This window comes from Crassostrea angulata, chromosome 8, assembly GCF_025612915.1.
Source record: "Crassostrea angulata isolate pt1a10 chromosome 8, ASM2561291v2, whole genome shotgun sequence".
NCBI classification, from domain to species: domain Eukaryota; kingdom Metazoa; phylum Mollusca; class Bivalvia; order Ostreida; family Ostreidae; genus Magallana; species Magallana angulata.
This window is the reverse complement of record NC_069118.1, coordinates 46,111,731-46,126,706: the sequence shown is the minus strand read 5'-3', so window position 1 is coordinate 46,126,706 and position 14,976 is coordinate 46,111,731. Positions and strand designations below refer to the sequence as shown.

General features: G+C 31.7%; 1 protein-coding gene across 2 annotated transcripts; it reads right to left on the bottom strand.

Annotated features, from left to right (window-relative positions):
• Window positions 1–154: 154 nt before the first annotated feature.
• Window positions 155–14,644, bottom strand: LOC128158343 (origin recognition complex subunit 5-like). 2 transcript variants are annotated; one of them, XM_052821133.1, is made up of 15 exons: window positions 14,552–14,644; window positions 14,186–14,330; window positions 13,213–13,305; window positions 11,333–11,530; window positions 10,880–10,954; window positions 10,443–10,554; window positions 9,890–10,020; window positions 9,613–9,661; window positions 8,189–8,279; window positions 7,505–7,563; window positions 6,197–6,309; window positions 3,371–3,418; window positions 2,671–2,781; window positions 2,015–2,127; window positions 155–525 (listed from the first exon to the last, which is right to left on the bottom strand). In XM_052821133.1, exons 2-15 carry the CDS (start codon window positions 14,288–14,290, stop codon window positions 480–482), a joined length of 1,344 nt encoding a protein of 447 aa, XP_052677093.1. In that variant the 5' UTR covers window positions 14,291–14,330; window positions 14,552–14,644; the 3' UTR covers window positions 155–479. The 2 variants fall into 2 exon arrangements, with proteins under 2 accessions (XP_052677093.1, XP_052677092.1); XM_052821132.1 differs by having other exon boundaries at window positions 14,496–14,638.
• Between the last annotated feature and the right edge of the window lie 332 nt (window positions 14,645–14,976).

Sequence of the window (14,976 nt, the reverse complement as noted above, 5' to 3'; positions counted from 1 at the left end):
ATTTAACTTCATTTTTGTACTTCAAAGTGACCGTTTTCAAGCTAATTTACCATTGCTACTCGACTTACGTAAATTCTTTGTCCCATTCCCACCATTACACAGACTGTGTACTACGCAGGACTTTTTTGACATCTCAAATATTGAAGAGCAAAAACATTGTTTATCTTAACAGTTTTAATATCATTATCTGATCATTTTTTTCTTTCAATATACAAAACATACAATTTTTATCAAATTCCTTAGCACAAGTATCGCCAAATCATACAAGAAATGGGAATGCATTTTCTTTGTCACGTGTGGTATTGCCTTAGTTTTATTTAACTGTCCCCTAACAACATTTCCAACTGGAATTGTGTGCAGTTGCATCGTGTTCCAAAAACTGGCCATCTTCCCGTACTCTCACTCGAACTCTGTCTTCGTTTCCCAGAGTAGCGTCTTTCACATAAATCCATGTCTGTCTAAACTCATTCCAAATGTCTTCACACGAAATCATAAAGGTATCGTACAACGTCAAAGTTAACAGTTCTGAAAGCAGAAAAAAAAAAATATTTCAAAATATTTCCCTGTCTCAGAGAGAATACCAGTAGCTTTAACGATAATTATTTGAACTCGATATTATTTTGAATCTATGGCTTTTCAGATTACATACTTCCGGTTTTTATGTCTGATACAGAAAAAGTACCTGTATTTCATTCAAATTGTACTACATAGACATAATAACTTTCCCTCCTTTTTTTTTAATATTTCACCCGATTCCTATTAACATATTCAGAATCGATCAAGCATTTTCGCAATATTTTTTTCATATATTTGAATTCCAATAAACTTTTTGTTCTAGAGAAAAGAAAATAAAAACGTAGAAGTTTGTTGGCCTGCCTTAAGACAAGTTTCTTTATCTCAAAACATCAAACGGTGTGTGTACTTTACAGACCAATCCAAACCACTTGGAGAATCATCAGGTTTTCACGAGGGCCTCTTTAATTACCAGTCCCCACTTGGTTTAATAATTTCCTCCATGTCAAAGTATTTTTTCTAGGTTAACAGTTGAAACTAGGCCACAACACGGCACTTATAATGTCTCAAACCTACACAAATCATTAGTGTGGATTTCCATTTTTTTTCTCAGAAGTCTGTCATGTTTTTCACAACAGTACACCTTTTGATAAGGCTTATTTTGAACAGTATATACATATGATCAATTTACCGTAAAATTTTGTTTATTGTGGTGAAACTCTAGAAAAAAATTCCAAAAACAGAAAAAACTCACATGAAAGTTATAATGTGTTACAGTTATGGTACATCATTGTACAAGTTCATATATTTTCATTTTCTCAACTTTGAAGCTTCTTGATCAAATTCTGCAATTGAAGTATCCAATACTTTTTCATAACAACTAGTTCTCTTAAAAGATACTAAAGTTTACCAAGTTACAACCCAAGAATCTGTCACCTTAAAAACTGTTGGGTTTTAAAAAGATGCAACGCACATGAACAGACTTATTTCTATGTTGTCCTTTAATTCAACCCGAATTCAGACTATATGTACTCACGAACATTCATGAAGTGAAGCAAGTCAAATGGATGGATGAAATCGTGCAAATTGATTTAAATTTTATGGGCCAAAAATATTAGTTTAATTGCTACTAAGTTTAAAAGTCCTACTTTAACATACACATCACAACATCTAGAGGGACAAAATTACCCATTACCAATTTGAATATTCATGAATTCTTAACATCAAATTTTGTTCTGGAGAGACATTTTGTATAACATTTATTCCAAGAAACAGTACCCAAATGGTCCAATTTACTATTGAACAGCTATTTTATACACTTATACCTAACATGTCCATTGCTTAACGGTAGTGTTCATATATGATGCTATATAGTAAAACGAAGCAGTTTAAATCAAAGTTCCTCTCTAACCTAGATGAACGTCACTGATATACATGTAACACAATGCCTCAGGAATCATAAGCTGTAATGCAGTTGAAGTTTTCAAAAAAATGCACAAACCTGGCGACTGATTTGATAAAGTCCAAGGAGACCAGACATTTATACTTGGGTACATCTATTTGATCATCTCCAGCTACCTGGGACAGCAGGTGAACAGACACTAAAGAAGTTATCTAAAAAATAACACAAAAAACATTGAAAATTAAATGAAAATTTTGAATGCTAATTAAAAATTGAATTGTTAAATTATTTTTAAATTCAGATTCAATTTTTAAATCTTTCAAATCAAATCAAATCAAATTTTGCAATATCAGCACAAGATAATCTGTACCTTGAAGCTATTTAGATTTGAACTGTAAAAGCATTTCAACATTTTTTTATCGAAAACTTGAGATTGATGTTCATCTACAATGTCCTTTTATCACCCCTCCCCCTCTCCCCTTTATTGCAATATCACACAACGAAGCGTTCAAAATTACATATTTGATATTTTTATTGTTGAAAAATTTCTTTGGTAGAAAAGTGCGACATCATATCAAATAATTTTTCATTTATTTCTGTTTGAAAATATGAATTCAAAGAAAGAAAAAAGAAATATTGTGGGAAAAATAGAAACACTTTAAACACACATCCAAATAATCTCTTTGCACTTTTAAATTAATAATACATTTACCTTACAAGATCAAATAAATTTAAGGTGTACAAAACTTTCATACCTGCATGAATATATTGGCGGTAGGCGCAACCTTTCCCTCCACAATAGCATAAAAGACGGCCATCAGTCTGTCCAAGGGGAAGGGCTTTGGACCAAGCATGTGGTTGTTGGTCTGAAAAATAAATGTTCCAGATGTTTGTCAAAAATAGTGATCATTTCTTCATTTCAAAAAACTATAAATGTCATCCTTCCACGCATTTCTATTTTATCTTACCATCATTTTTAAGGTATCTATATTTCTAAAACACGAAAGATGCCTTTTCATATCAAAACATTATTTCCCCAAAATATCTGCTAGTCAATGTCCAATTTCAACATCCAATGCAGTTTAATTGTATTACATGTATCTAGTCAACCAAAAATTTTGCTCTGATATATATTCACTTTTGACTGCTTTTATATACCATGGAAGAAAGAATTAATTTTGGGTGGAGTAGTAAATTGTGAATAGATCAGACACAAACCACTCAGCTAATAAGGACATGTCTATGGGCTTTAAAAAAGTTAGAACTGGATAACGCACTTAGTCTATTCCATAGAAGCTTTTCTTTAAGCCCCAACATAGATCTTATCTACCTGGTATCTTGACTTTACCCTTGGAAATTCACTGCAGACAGTTTGAATATACGCTTATGTTCTTAAATAATTACTTTGTAATTAAACAGTCGAGGATCATAATTAAGAGAAACTTTAGTACTTACTCTCTCTTGTTTTTTGATGACTTTGGACTTCTTGTGTTTATCTGAATGCTGAAAATATAAAGATAAGAAACACAACATCATAAATCTGTTCTTTTAAATAGAAATACCATTATCCATTTTTACAGCAGTGTACTTTGAAGATGTATTTAACAGAACTTTAAAAAGTTCCAGCATGAAATCATAAACAGTCAAAATATTGAAAAAAATAAACATTCAATAAACAACAGCATGGAAAGTTCTGCATTTTACAACCCAAGCTGTCACTTTCTTTTGCACTCCACTGAATCCTATATCCAACTCTATGTAACACTGTCATATGACAGTTCTGCCATTAAAAAAAGTCTTTAAATGTACTGTACATGTGTTTGCTTATTAGCTTTAATGATCTTGACAAATTACCCATTACCAACAAAAGACAAAATAAATTTTATAGATGAACAATACATGACAGGGTTCCCACACTTCATTTTGATATTGGGGAAATCAACACATATTGGGAAATACTGTAAATTCCTTATTTTACGCGAACATAATTCCGCAATTCTGGTGTTTTGCATCAAATCGCAAGAATATAAAATTGCAAGCACCAATTTTTTGATATGATTTCATATAACTCAAAACTGTCTAAAAAATAAGAATGAGATTTTAAAATCTGTGAGGTCTGCTTCTCGTGATATATATATATATATATATATATATATATATATATATATATATATATATATTTTTATATATACACATATTAAAACTCATCATATATTGGGTATGTGGTGTTTTGTTCTTAACTTTGATTTAATTTACTCATTACATATCCATGTTTTGTTCATAATTTTAGAGGGTAAGGAAAATTAGGGAAATTAACATTTACATTTAAAATACAGACCCTGAAACGTACTACTACACCAAAAAAGCGTGCGAGAAACGTTTCGTGTAAATCGTTTAGCGTTTCGTGTAAACCGTTTAGCGTTTCGTGTGAATCGTGAAGCGTTTCGTGTAAACCGTTTACCGTTTCGGGCAAAGCGTGCAGCGTTTCGGGCAAAGCGTGTAAATCATTTCGGGCAAAGCATGCGAGAACCGTGTGAAACGTTCATCAGATTTCATTCGGAACTCTCCGACAATTTAATTGTTTCAAAATAGCGCTCGTGTTAAACATTACTTTAAACTGATTGGCAAAACTCCTTTGAGATATTCTCGTGAAAAAAATCTATAAGAAATGATATACTTATCTTTTTACAAAATTGAATTAATTTTTAACAAACAAAAGAAAAGTACGCGTTTTGAAAGAAGACTAGTTACTTAGATTATTCGGCTGTGTACAACCAGTACACATAACCTCGGACATCGGGTAAGACCTGCACCTGGCTGAACCTGTCAATCAAACTCTGTGTATTCGTTTTCATTGGATGGTCACGCGTCTCTTTTTTTGTCAATAGCCAATAGAAATTTAATGACTTCAAGGTAGTCGGAATCAGTATTTGATGATGCACACAATTTCAATGATAGATTATTTAACATTAATTTAAACAAAATTAAATGTAAAGATAGAAAGAAAATATTCTATTCATTTCTATGAAATGCGGGAAGTAAATTCTTCTGAATCCCAATTAAAAATATTTCTACAAGTTATTATTTTAATTATTTAAACACTGATAACGGAAAACAACAAGTAATTAACACACTGAAATTTTCCTAAAATGTACACATGCAATTAATTATTATGGGAATATATATGCATGGTATTTAATTCAAATACCGGTAGATTATGATAGAAATATTGTACAATGTTTATGCGGGGCGCCGGTTATGTATACGAATATTTTTTATTTTTTGTTCTTTCCGAAATCCAAAACAGTAAGGACAACTTTCTTTATTGTTTAATCCATTGATTTTCCTCTGTGATTTTATGTACAGAGCATTTATTTACGCGAAAGATTCGACATAAAAAAAAATTAATCGGTTGTTTTATAGCATTTTTCTAACTAATGTGACTAATTTTATTTTACATAACTTTCAAATTTATCATTGTAAATAATTACAGGTTTATTTACAGTTAGTATTTTTACATCGTATTCTATGAAACCAATAAAAATATTAATGTGAGAAGAAAAAACAAATCCCGCCGAATACTGAAAAACCAAATTATCAATGTAAATAATTACAGGTTTATTTACAGTTAGTATTTTTACATCGTATTCTCTGAAACCAATAAAAATATTAATGTGAGAAGAAAAAACAAATCCCGCCGAATACTGAAAAACCGATTTCAGTTTGTAATCATACGGATTTTATTTTTGGTATTGAATATTGTGTTACGGTAACTTTTTCTCTGGAATTCTTATTATTTACGGTACTAATAAGAATCATGGATATTTCTTTTGAGCAATAAATATATTCATAGAAGTAATATTTTTGGCTAATTCTGTGAATAAATAATTTTTTTGCTTTAAATATAAGTACCAAATTAATTTAATTAATCAATTCAATACTTATGTACATATATATTTCTAATATCAGTATTTCTATTATTTCGTGTTTTCTTAAAATTGATTTTTACTAACAGAGTCAGGGTAAAAATCCGAGAGGACCCGAACGATCAGGATAAAAGCGTGTCCAAAGCGTGTGAAAAGTGAGCAAATCGTTTCGTGCGAGAATCGTTTCGTGTAAACCGTTCAGCGTTTCGTGTAAATCGTTTAGCGAGCGTGCAGCGAGCGTGTGGTGTAGTAGTACGTTTCAGGGTCTGTAAAAGATGCCATTTTAAAATTGAGCAAGTGGCCTCTAAAAGACCTCCATTTTGAACAATCAATGGCCTTGCATCACAGAACTCACCTTGGAGAAGAACTTTTTGTCAGACTTGGCTGGATTATAAGAGGCTAGATAAGCAGCAATCAGCAGATACTTGGAATAATATGGCAGCTCTACATGAGTTCTGGAGCTCAGCCCTACAATTAACAAAAAAATGCAAATACGAGGGTCAATCAAAAAAACGAAGACTTTTGTCATAGCTATGTTACTTAACGTCATACCATTACTAAATTTGGTAGACATAATTTAGCAATAGTTTCAAACAATTTGCAAGGAAAAAAATTAATAAATTCCTTTATTTTTAAGAATTATTCAGAATCTAATCCTGCAAAGATGAGGTCACGGCATGGTCAAAATTTGTGTTATGTCAACAATAAACCATATAATGTTGAAAGTAATATTTCTATAAATTGGGCTTCAAACCAAATAATATTGAAACCTCAAATAAGGTATAATCATGGTATTCTATGTTCCAAATAATGAAGGGATATATTGTTTTGTCAAACAGATGTAAGTAACTAAAGACAGATAGTCCTCTTTAGAATTCACTAAAAATATCGACGTCTCCGGACGTCACAGCGCAACGAGAAGTACAAGCAAATAGATTTAACTCAGGAAAAAGCCGATACAAGCTGTGAAAATGCTCAATTGTGCAAAAAATAAGTCAACAATTAGTTGCAAGTTTGTATTTAACTGTAATAAAGTCTGAAAGAGTGGAATATCTGTAAAATATTTGGAAAAAAAATATGTAACGTCAACCTTTCAGGGTTATCCTTACTGTAAACTAAGAGATACACGGTTAGAAATGAAAACTTTGATGAATTAACTTATGATTCTCGAACAAATGTGTGAAAATAAGATGTTTAGTGGTTCAGTGCCACTTTAAAATGTAAGGAGAGAGACACAAGAGTCTAAGCATGATATAAAGATGGGGTATATCTATAAACTGTGCGTGTTTAATCTTGACGAGATGTTTTGAATGTACCGTGCGCTGTGGTGACAAAACATGTTGTTTTTAAAAAAAGGTAACAAAAATACCGTTTCATCAAATGGACTAAAATTTCACGTATCAATAACATAAGTGTTGGTGCACATATTGATCTGTTAAGTATGACTTTCATAAAAAATATATGATAGACAGTCACATTATCTTCGTATTTTTTTATTGACCCTCGTATAAGAGTTTTATCAGAGAATATTACTTCTTTTTATAAAATCACACAGTAAAACAGTAAAATATTGGTCTTTAATCTGTGAAAGCATAGTAAGTGTTTGAAGCAATTTACAATGCTTTTGTTGATTTGACGCAAACCAAAATGAAAACTTTAATACCTTGCTGAGTCATCATCTTTCCAGCATCTGATTCTTCTAGCATCCTCTCCCACTGTGTGCTGATGAAAAAAAAATTATTAAGTTTTTAAAAAATACAAACTGCAGATTCGTAATTAAACGCGAGGAATAAACATCTACCCTAAAATTGTGAGAAGTACCCCTAGCAGATTTTAAAATCTCACCATCACATTTTTATCCAGAATTTAGAACAATAAAAAATTAGCATAAAAGTTTGGCTCTCACAATTTTATGTTCTCGTAATTTGATACAAAATGGCAGAATTGTGAAATTTAGTACTAGCATATAATAAGGAATATACAGCAATTCTTATATTAATATTAAATGTAATAGATAAAACATCACAAAGCTGCAAAAAGTTTACTTTTAGATTTATATGTTTTGATCATGTTGATAGGTGATGTTTATTTACATGTAAATGGTAAGATTGAAGGTTGATAACATTTTTGACTTAGCAGAACAATATGGCAAAATCTATCATTCTTTATGAAAAGTTTACAGTTTTATTAATAGGGATCTACAATATGCTTCCAACAATTACAGACAGATATTTTTTGTGCATTCTTGAACATCTTGTGTATCTTGCACATTCTATCAATCATTAACTGCAAGTTTCTCTAACACTCCTTTGAATACAATACATCAGACATCCTTGATGACCCGTACCTCGACACTTCTCTAAGATAGACGGTCTGGAGGGCCTTCTTCAAGTGAGGCTCAAAGTTCTTCCACAGCTTCCTGCTGTCACTCTCTGTGGCTGTTAAAACAAGATTTCACACTGTATCTGATTTTATGCTTTGTACTCTGAATACTGATTTCTATTTCGAATAAAAAACAGCATAAGTGGTAATACTATGTAGTGACTGCATGTATTACATATCTGTGAATTTCACCGAACACTTGTCTGTATTACTATATGATGTAGATCCATGCCCATCTAAGTATTGAATATGCATATATTTTTAACAAAACGAGGAGCTTTAATGTTAACAGATAAAATGAAACACAGTTTTTCCTTAGGGCCAATTCTAACTGAAAAAATATCAACTCCATGTTAATTATTACAGTTAGAGTGATCTGCCCTTTGGTGTAAAATATTGACTAAGGATAAACTAGTGTGCGACATTAATTGTAGACAATTTAATTGTAGACAATCTTGGTACTATAAAAATTACACCTTAACCAGATAAAGTTGTTTATACTGTAAACAAATTTTTACTCGCGGCGACTTTATTTCGCAATTAACTGCCAATAAACTGGTTTGCGACATCTAATGTTCATGACCAAGCCTTATCCAGGGCTGCGTTTTACAAAAGAACTTACGACTTATGACAAAATTAATGAATGTTTATTAATCACAAACTAATCAATATTTTATTGTAGTAGTTGTAAAATATAATTATGGAAATCAAAATAGGTGTGAATAAATGGTTTGATATAAATATTGTTCATCAAAGACCGTTCCATGAGACTGAAAATATTTACGACTCTGTCGTAAGTTCTTTTGTAAAACTGGGAGCAGACCTGTATTGTTATAAAAATTATAGACATAGGATTGGTTCGCGGTGAAAAATATTCGCAACGACAAGGCTCTCACTAACCTCCCGAAAATTTCTCGCACACAAATAAAAGTTGGTTTACAGTAATTATACCATATTTTTCATTGAATCTGCATTAATCTGGAAACTAATCATTTTTAATTTTAAATCAGCAGAAAATCGGCCAATTGACAGATTTTCATTTGTATGTACATGTACTGTGGAATCATTAGATTTCATGGTGGCTCAATTTTCATGGAATTCGTGGGTACCTCTCATCCCCGAATTAACATCCTCCAAGAATTGATAAATTGTTATATAATCATAATTCCTTATGTTGGTATAAAAGAATACATGAAATTACGTCCCCACGAACCTGTAAAAGTAAACCAATCCACGAAAATTGTCCTCCACGAATTTTTATTGATTTTTTCAGTACTCAATAACTGTATAGAAAAATTCTTCAGTACAATCTTAATTTGTTTATAAATGTTTGGTTTAAATGGCTAACCTTCTTCTTAAAAATGTATTATCATATTCTCCAAAACTCACCTTCTCCATTTTTAATAGGCTCAATGTATTTTCTGAAATTAATGGCAGCCTAAAAAAAAGTAGAAAAAAATGATGGAATTTTCAGTGACCAATATGAACTACAATTATTACAATGACAGGTGGATGGTAATATTATTGGCACTTATAGAGTGGTGTAAAACCTTAATTAATAGACAAAGATAAGCATTTTCATTTGATGTTAACATTAATACCAAATATTGCTGTTCAAGTATAAGTTCTCTATGCACAAGAAATTTATCTTTGTGCTTGCACTTACCAAATGTTGGAGCTCGGAGAGATTGCGACATACGATATGGAAGACGCTGAGCACCAAACTCAGGTACATCTGATAGAACTCAGCTGAGTACCCCTCAGGTGCTGATCTCACTAAAATTCTCAGCAGCTCGTCTGTAATAAATACAGTGAATTTACAATGACGGTCTTTCTTACAATTCTAAGCAACAAATTCAGATATGTAGAACTCCACACAAAGCAAGGTTAACATAAAGAAGAATTACTCTAAAACTTGTGGGTTTTTTTTAATTTGTTTTACATTTATATTATATAGGTATAATTAATGAAATGTGAAAAGGTTGGACAATATTTCAATTATTCTGTTGTATATTTGCTAAATCTTTCTTAAAAATGGAGCAGTGAGGAAAAGCTCTAAAAAAAATAAAGATAAAGAACATAAAATTGAAACCATTTCTCTAGTTTAAATTATTAGACTGAATGTTCAAATATATACTAAATAAAATTCCTGCCCTTTCATTTACAACTTTTGGCAACTATTCCATTTGTGAATTGTCAGGAGAATCTTTTCCATATACCTTTGTTGTAGTCAGGGAACTGTACAATGAAAGGCTCCTGAAATCCTGTCCCACACCGAAACTTCTCCCAGACTATCTCGCTTAATAGGATCACACACATATTGCCATCTGCCTTCAAACACAGAATATATGTACGTACAGATCAATTCATATATGGATGGGGACGAAAATTATTACCAAATCTCAAAAGGGGACCTTTTCCTTTCACGCTTTTAATTTTTCAATAGTTTTGGTTCGAGTTAATTCATTTGGTTTTTTAACAATCGATCAATTTAGCAAGTTTAACAAGTAAACATGTGACAACTATGTGTCCCTTGTATTCTTCTTTTCAAAGTTAAAAGGGTTGACACAATATCAGCAGTACACAAGTAAGTTACATGTAATTAGTAACATATCATTTATTGTTCCAAGTTGAAATTAATTTCAAATATGCATACCAGTTCCTGTAATCCTAGAAATGCTGGTAAAATGTTGGCATCCATTTCTCTCAAACGCTCAGCTTTGTCAATAACCTATGAATCACCAAATAATTTTCAAAAAATTACAGACTTTCAGAGGTTATCTTTCATTGTAGTTCCATAAATGCATATTACAACAAATTTTTGGGCTTTCAATAATCATTTTTTTGCCACTTGGTTCTACTTTATATTTTATGGTTTTGGATTCATACAAAATATTAATTTGATTTTTTCTTTAATTTGATATACAAGAATGAATAAAAACCTAAATTAGTTATTGCAGTTATTTAGCTTACAGTATTCTTATTAGAATTCTGCTGAGAGTTTGAATTTACTACTCCCTGCTTTTCAATCGTTTACAATGTATTCATATATTTTACACTGATGTACTTGAGTTTTTTTAATCAAATTCAAATTCAGCAGCACACTTACAATATAAACAGTCTCATTTTGAAGATGGAGATCCATGCAAGTATGACGAAACAGTCGGACAAAGTCGTTCATGTTTTCACACTTGACGGGAGTCTCTGGTTTCTGCCTGCCGTTGTTTGTGTACAGACCGTTCAGTACAGCCTCGTACAAGAACCTGGAACTGTAGCACTCCACACAATTCACCAACACGTGGGGTAGCTAATCAGAGCACAAAGGAAACAGTTTTATGTTAAAGACAGGTATGAACATTTCTTGTTCATTTAATTAAAACACTAAGTAATGAATACTGTATATGTATTACATTTGGTTGCATATTCTATTTAGCATTTCTGGCTGAATGCGGCTTCTGCTTAATCAAGTAGTAGTACATTGCTCATATATATGTATAAGAATTGTTACATTCAGAAATACGCTAATTCAAGTCCATGTCAACTTGTTCAAAAACTATTTTCTGCCAAATATTGTACACGCTAAATATAAAACGTTTATTGTAACTACGGTAGATGTGTTCTAAAATGGCAGCCAAAATTTCATATACCATTTTTAGGTTTACATTTGTTTGCATAAATTAAAGACAGATTTCTTTTTTTTTCTCTAAGTTCAAAGGGAATAACTCTGTCAAAAATCATCAGACCTGGACCGAACTTGGCCCTGACCTGTACTTTCTGATAAAATATTTGTATATTATGCAATTTCAACTTTACATATGCATCCCTTCAAACTAGAGAGTGGAAGCTGAAAATTACTTCTTTTATCCTAAGTAAAAGGGGCATAACTCTGTCAAAAATTATCTGACCTAAACCTAGTTCAAACTTGTCCTGCACTGTCTTATATATGCAATTTCAACTTTATATATTAAATCTCTTCAAAAGTTGGAGCTAAACATTACTTATTTTTTTCTAAGTTTAAGGGGGATTACTCTGTCAAAAATCATCAGGCCAAGAACAAATTCAAATTTAAGGTGAAATAACACATCGTCACAAAATGGCTGACCTCTGATCGAAACGACACTTCGTTATATTAAAAGGATTTTATACACGGTAACATGTACTTAACTTCATAGCCGGATGGTTAAAGTGTCGGGCTTGTGATCCGTACATCCCGATTTCGAATCCATTGGGGGCTTTTGCCATTACTAACTGAATTGAATTATTTAGATATTCATTTTTTATCCCCAAACTGCCAATATTTCGCTTAATATTTGACATATGTACAGTTTATTTATTATATTATCTTTCATAATCAAATAATTTACTGTTAATTCGAGTGACTTTTTCCAGGTGTGTTATTCCACCTTAACTTGCATATTTCTTTGACGCATCCATATTTCTGAATGTGTGCAACTGTTGCCGAGATAATGAACAGAAAATAAATGATGACTGAATGATTGAAAGAAAGAATGAAGAAAGAGGTAACTTTTTAACATTCTATGACAGGGGTATAAAAACGTGTTTGAAAAAAAAAGGATGTTTTCTTTCATTATTCAGCTATATCAAAACATTCACTAGGACTTTTTGAACTTGAGTTTCAACACATTATACTCAATATTTTTAAGAAAGTTGAATCTAAGCTTAAGAAATTACAAAAATTAATGTCCTGGTAAAATTTTAAATCTTAATTAAAAACTACACTTTTCAAAATTTCACAAATTTATGTGATGTACCTAGTATTGGTAGTCCAAACTTCATAAACATAAAATATTTTTGAATATAGAACTGTTCAATTAAAGTTTACATCAACATTGTATTTTTTCAGCTTAAAAAAATAATCTGCATCAATTTCTTTTAAGAAGTTAAAACATTATTAATAAATACATTAATTATCTGATGTAAAAACTGACAAAGAAAATATATTCCCTTTTTTAAACTTTGTAAACAAACCTTGCAAGTTTTGAGAATGGAGTTGATGACAGCAGATTTCCCTGTTGCTGTGTGTCCATAGGCAAAGATGGCAGGAACCGTCATACATCTTTTCTGTAATAAAGGAGAAAACAGACCATGAAAATATTTAACCAAATATTCTTCAAAGTTGCAATGCAACAATATACATGAACAGCAGCTACCATGCTTCAACAGTCCAGATGCCAATAAGCTGGAGGAATCATTTTCCAAATTAAAATTTCATTACAATCAAATTTTTTTTGTGTTGTAAGTTATCCAACATTTTAATTTTTAAATTTTTCCTGATGGAGGATGTTTTACAGATCAGACTATTTGATATCCCATTTAGCATTGTTCCACTCTCTTAAAATAATCTTGCTAAAATTCAGTAATGCGCTGTATGAACATGACCCATTCAAAAACAGAGGTACAGTCCCTGGAATGTTCTACTTTCCAATTTTTCTATGCGTTCAGTGTGTTCACTTGTGCTCTCCACTCTGCTCTGTTCGCGCTCACCATCTACAAAGCACTCATTGTGAACTCATAAAGCGTTCACCTTGCACTCACTGTTCGTTAAACTTCGTTCATTAATCGCTCAGTCAGATAATATTATATTTAGGCTGATAACAATACATACATGTAGAATACTAGTTATTTTTTCCTGATTACCGACAAAACACAATATAAGGATAACTCCCGACGGACTCCAAATAAATCGTTAATCTTGCTTTCATATATTGTTCACCATTTACTTTGCACTCGTGTTTGTGCTCTGCATTTATTCACTGTTCATAGGCGCTCACCGTGTGCTCAGCATGCACTCACAGTTCACTCACCGTTCGAGTGGGAAAGTAGAACGTTTCAGGGACTGTACCCACCCAGTGGCTGTCCCACTGCCATATGGGAGAGGATATTACATACTGGCTGTGGTTTGCTAAGATACAAAATACCAAAACAAAGGGCATGTACTCACTTCTCCAAACAGAGACAACAACAGTTTGATCTGGGACTCCCTGCATGGTATTGACTCTGATATAGAAGATACCGTGTCAGCAATGGGTGGATCTGACCCATCCATGTCTCTAGCAGAATTTCTTCTTATTGATAGCCGAATAATTCTAAGAAGTAAAGTACCGTTATATATATGAAACAAACGACAGAAACAAGAAGACATAACAAAAACATTGAATTTTTTTTGTCCATTACATTTGTACAAAGGTCCACAACAATTCATCTTTTGCCTTAGCGTTTTTTAATTTAGTTGGTTAAAAGGAATAACTTACATGGAAGTTTGTACATGTAGAACAGTAGAAGTCTTGCTCAAGATTACAATATTTACATGTCCTGTCAGGCCTGGGTGAACACGACAGTTTTTTCAACACATTTTCGTGAAAAGGCAAACTTCCCTCCAAAACTCATGGATGGGTTTTCTATATTTTAAAGAACGAGCCCGATCGTTAAAGAAATCGACGAAGAGGGAAATGCTTGAAATTGTGTAGCTGTTAAACATTTTGAAATTTTCGGTGTTTATATTTATGATTTCAAAAAATATAAAAGAAAAAATTCATAAATAATTTAACACAAAGGACGGAAAACAACAAATACAGATAAAAGAAAATATATATATTAAATCATCAGAGACATAAATAACTTACAAATGTATTTCTACGTTCATAAACTTCATATTTTTTGATATCATCCTCCTCGTTGTTTTAATACTTGATTGTTTACTGTACTATATTTACATTGCTTTAATCATATATA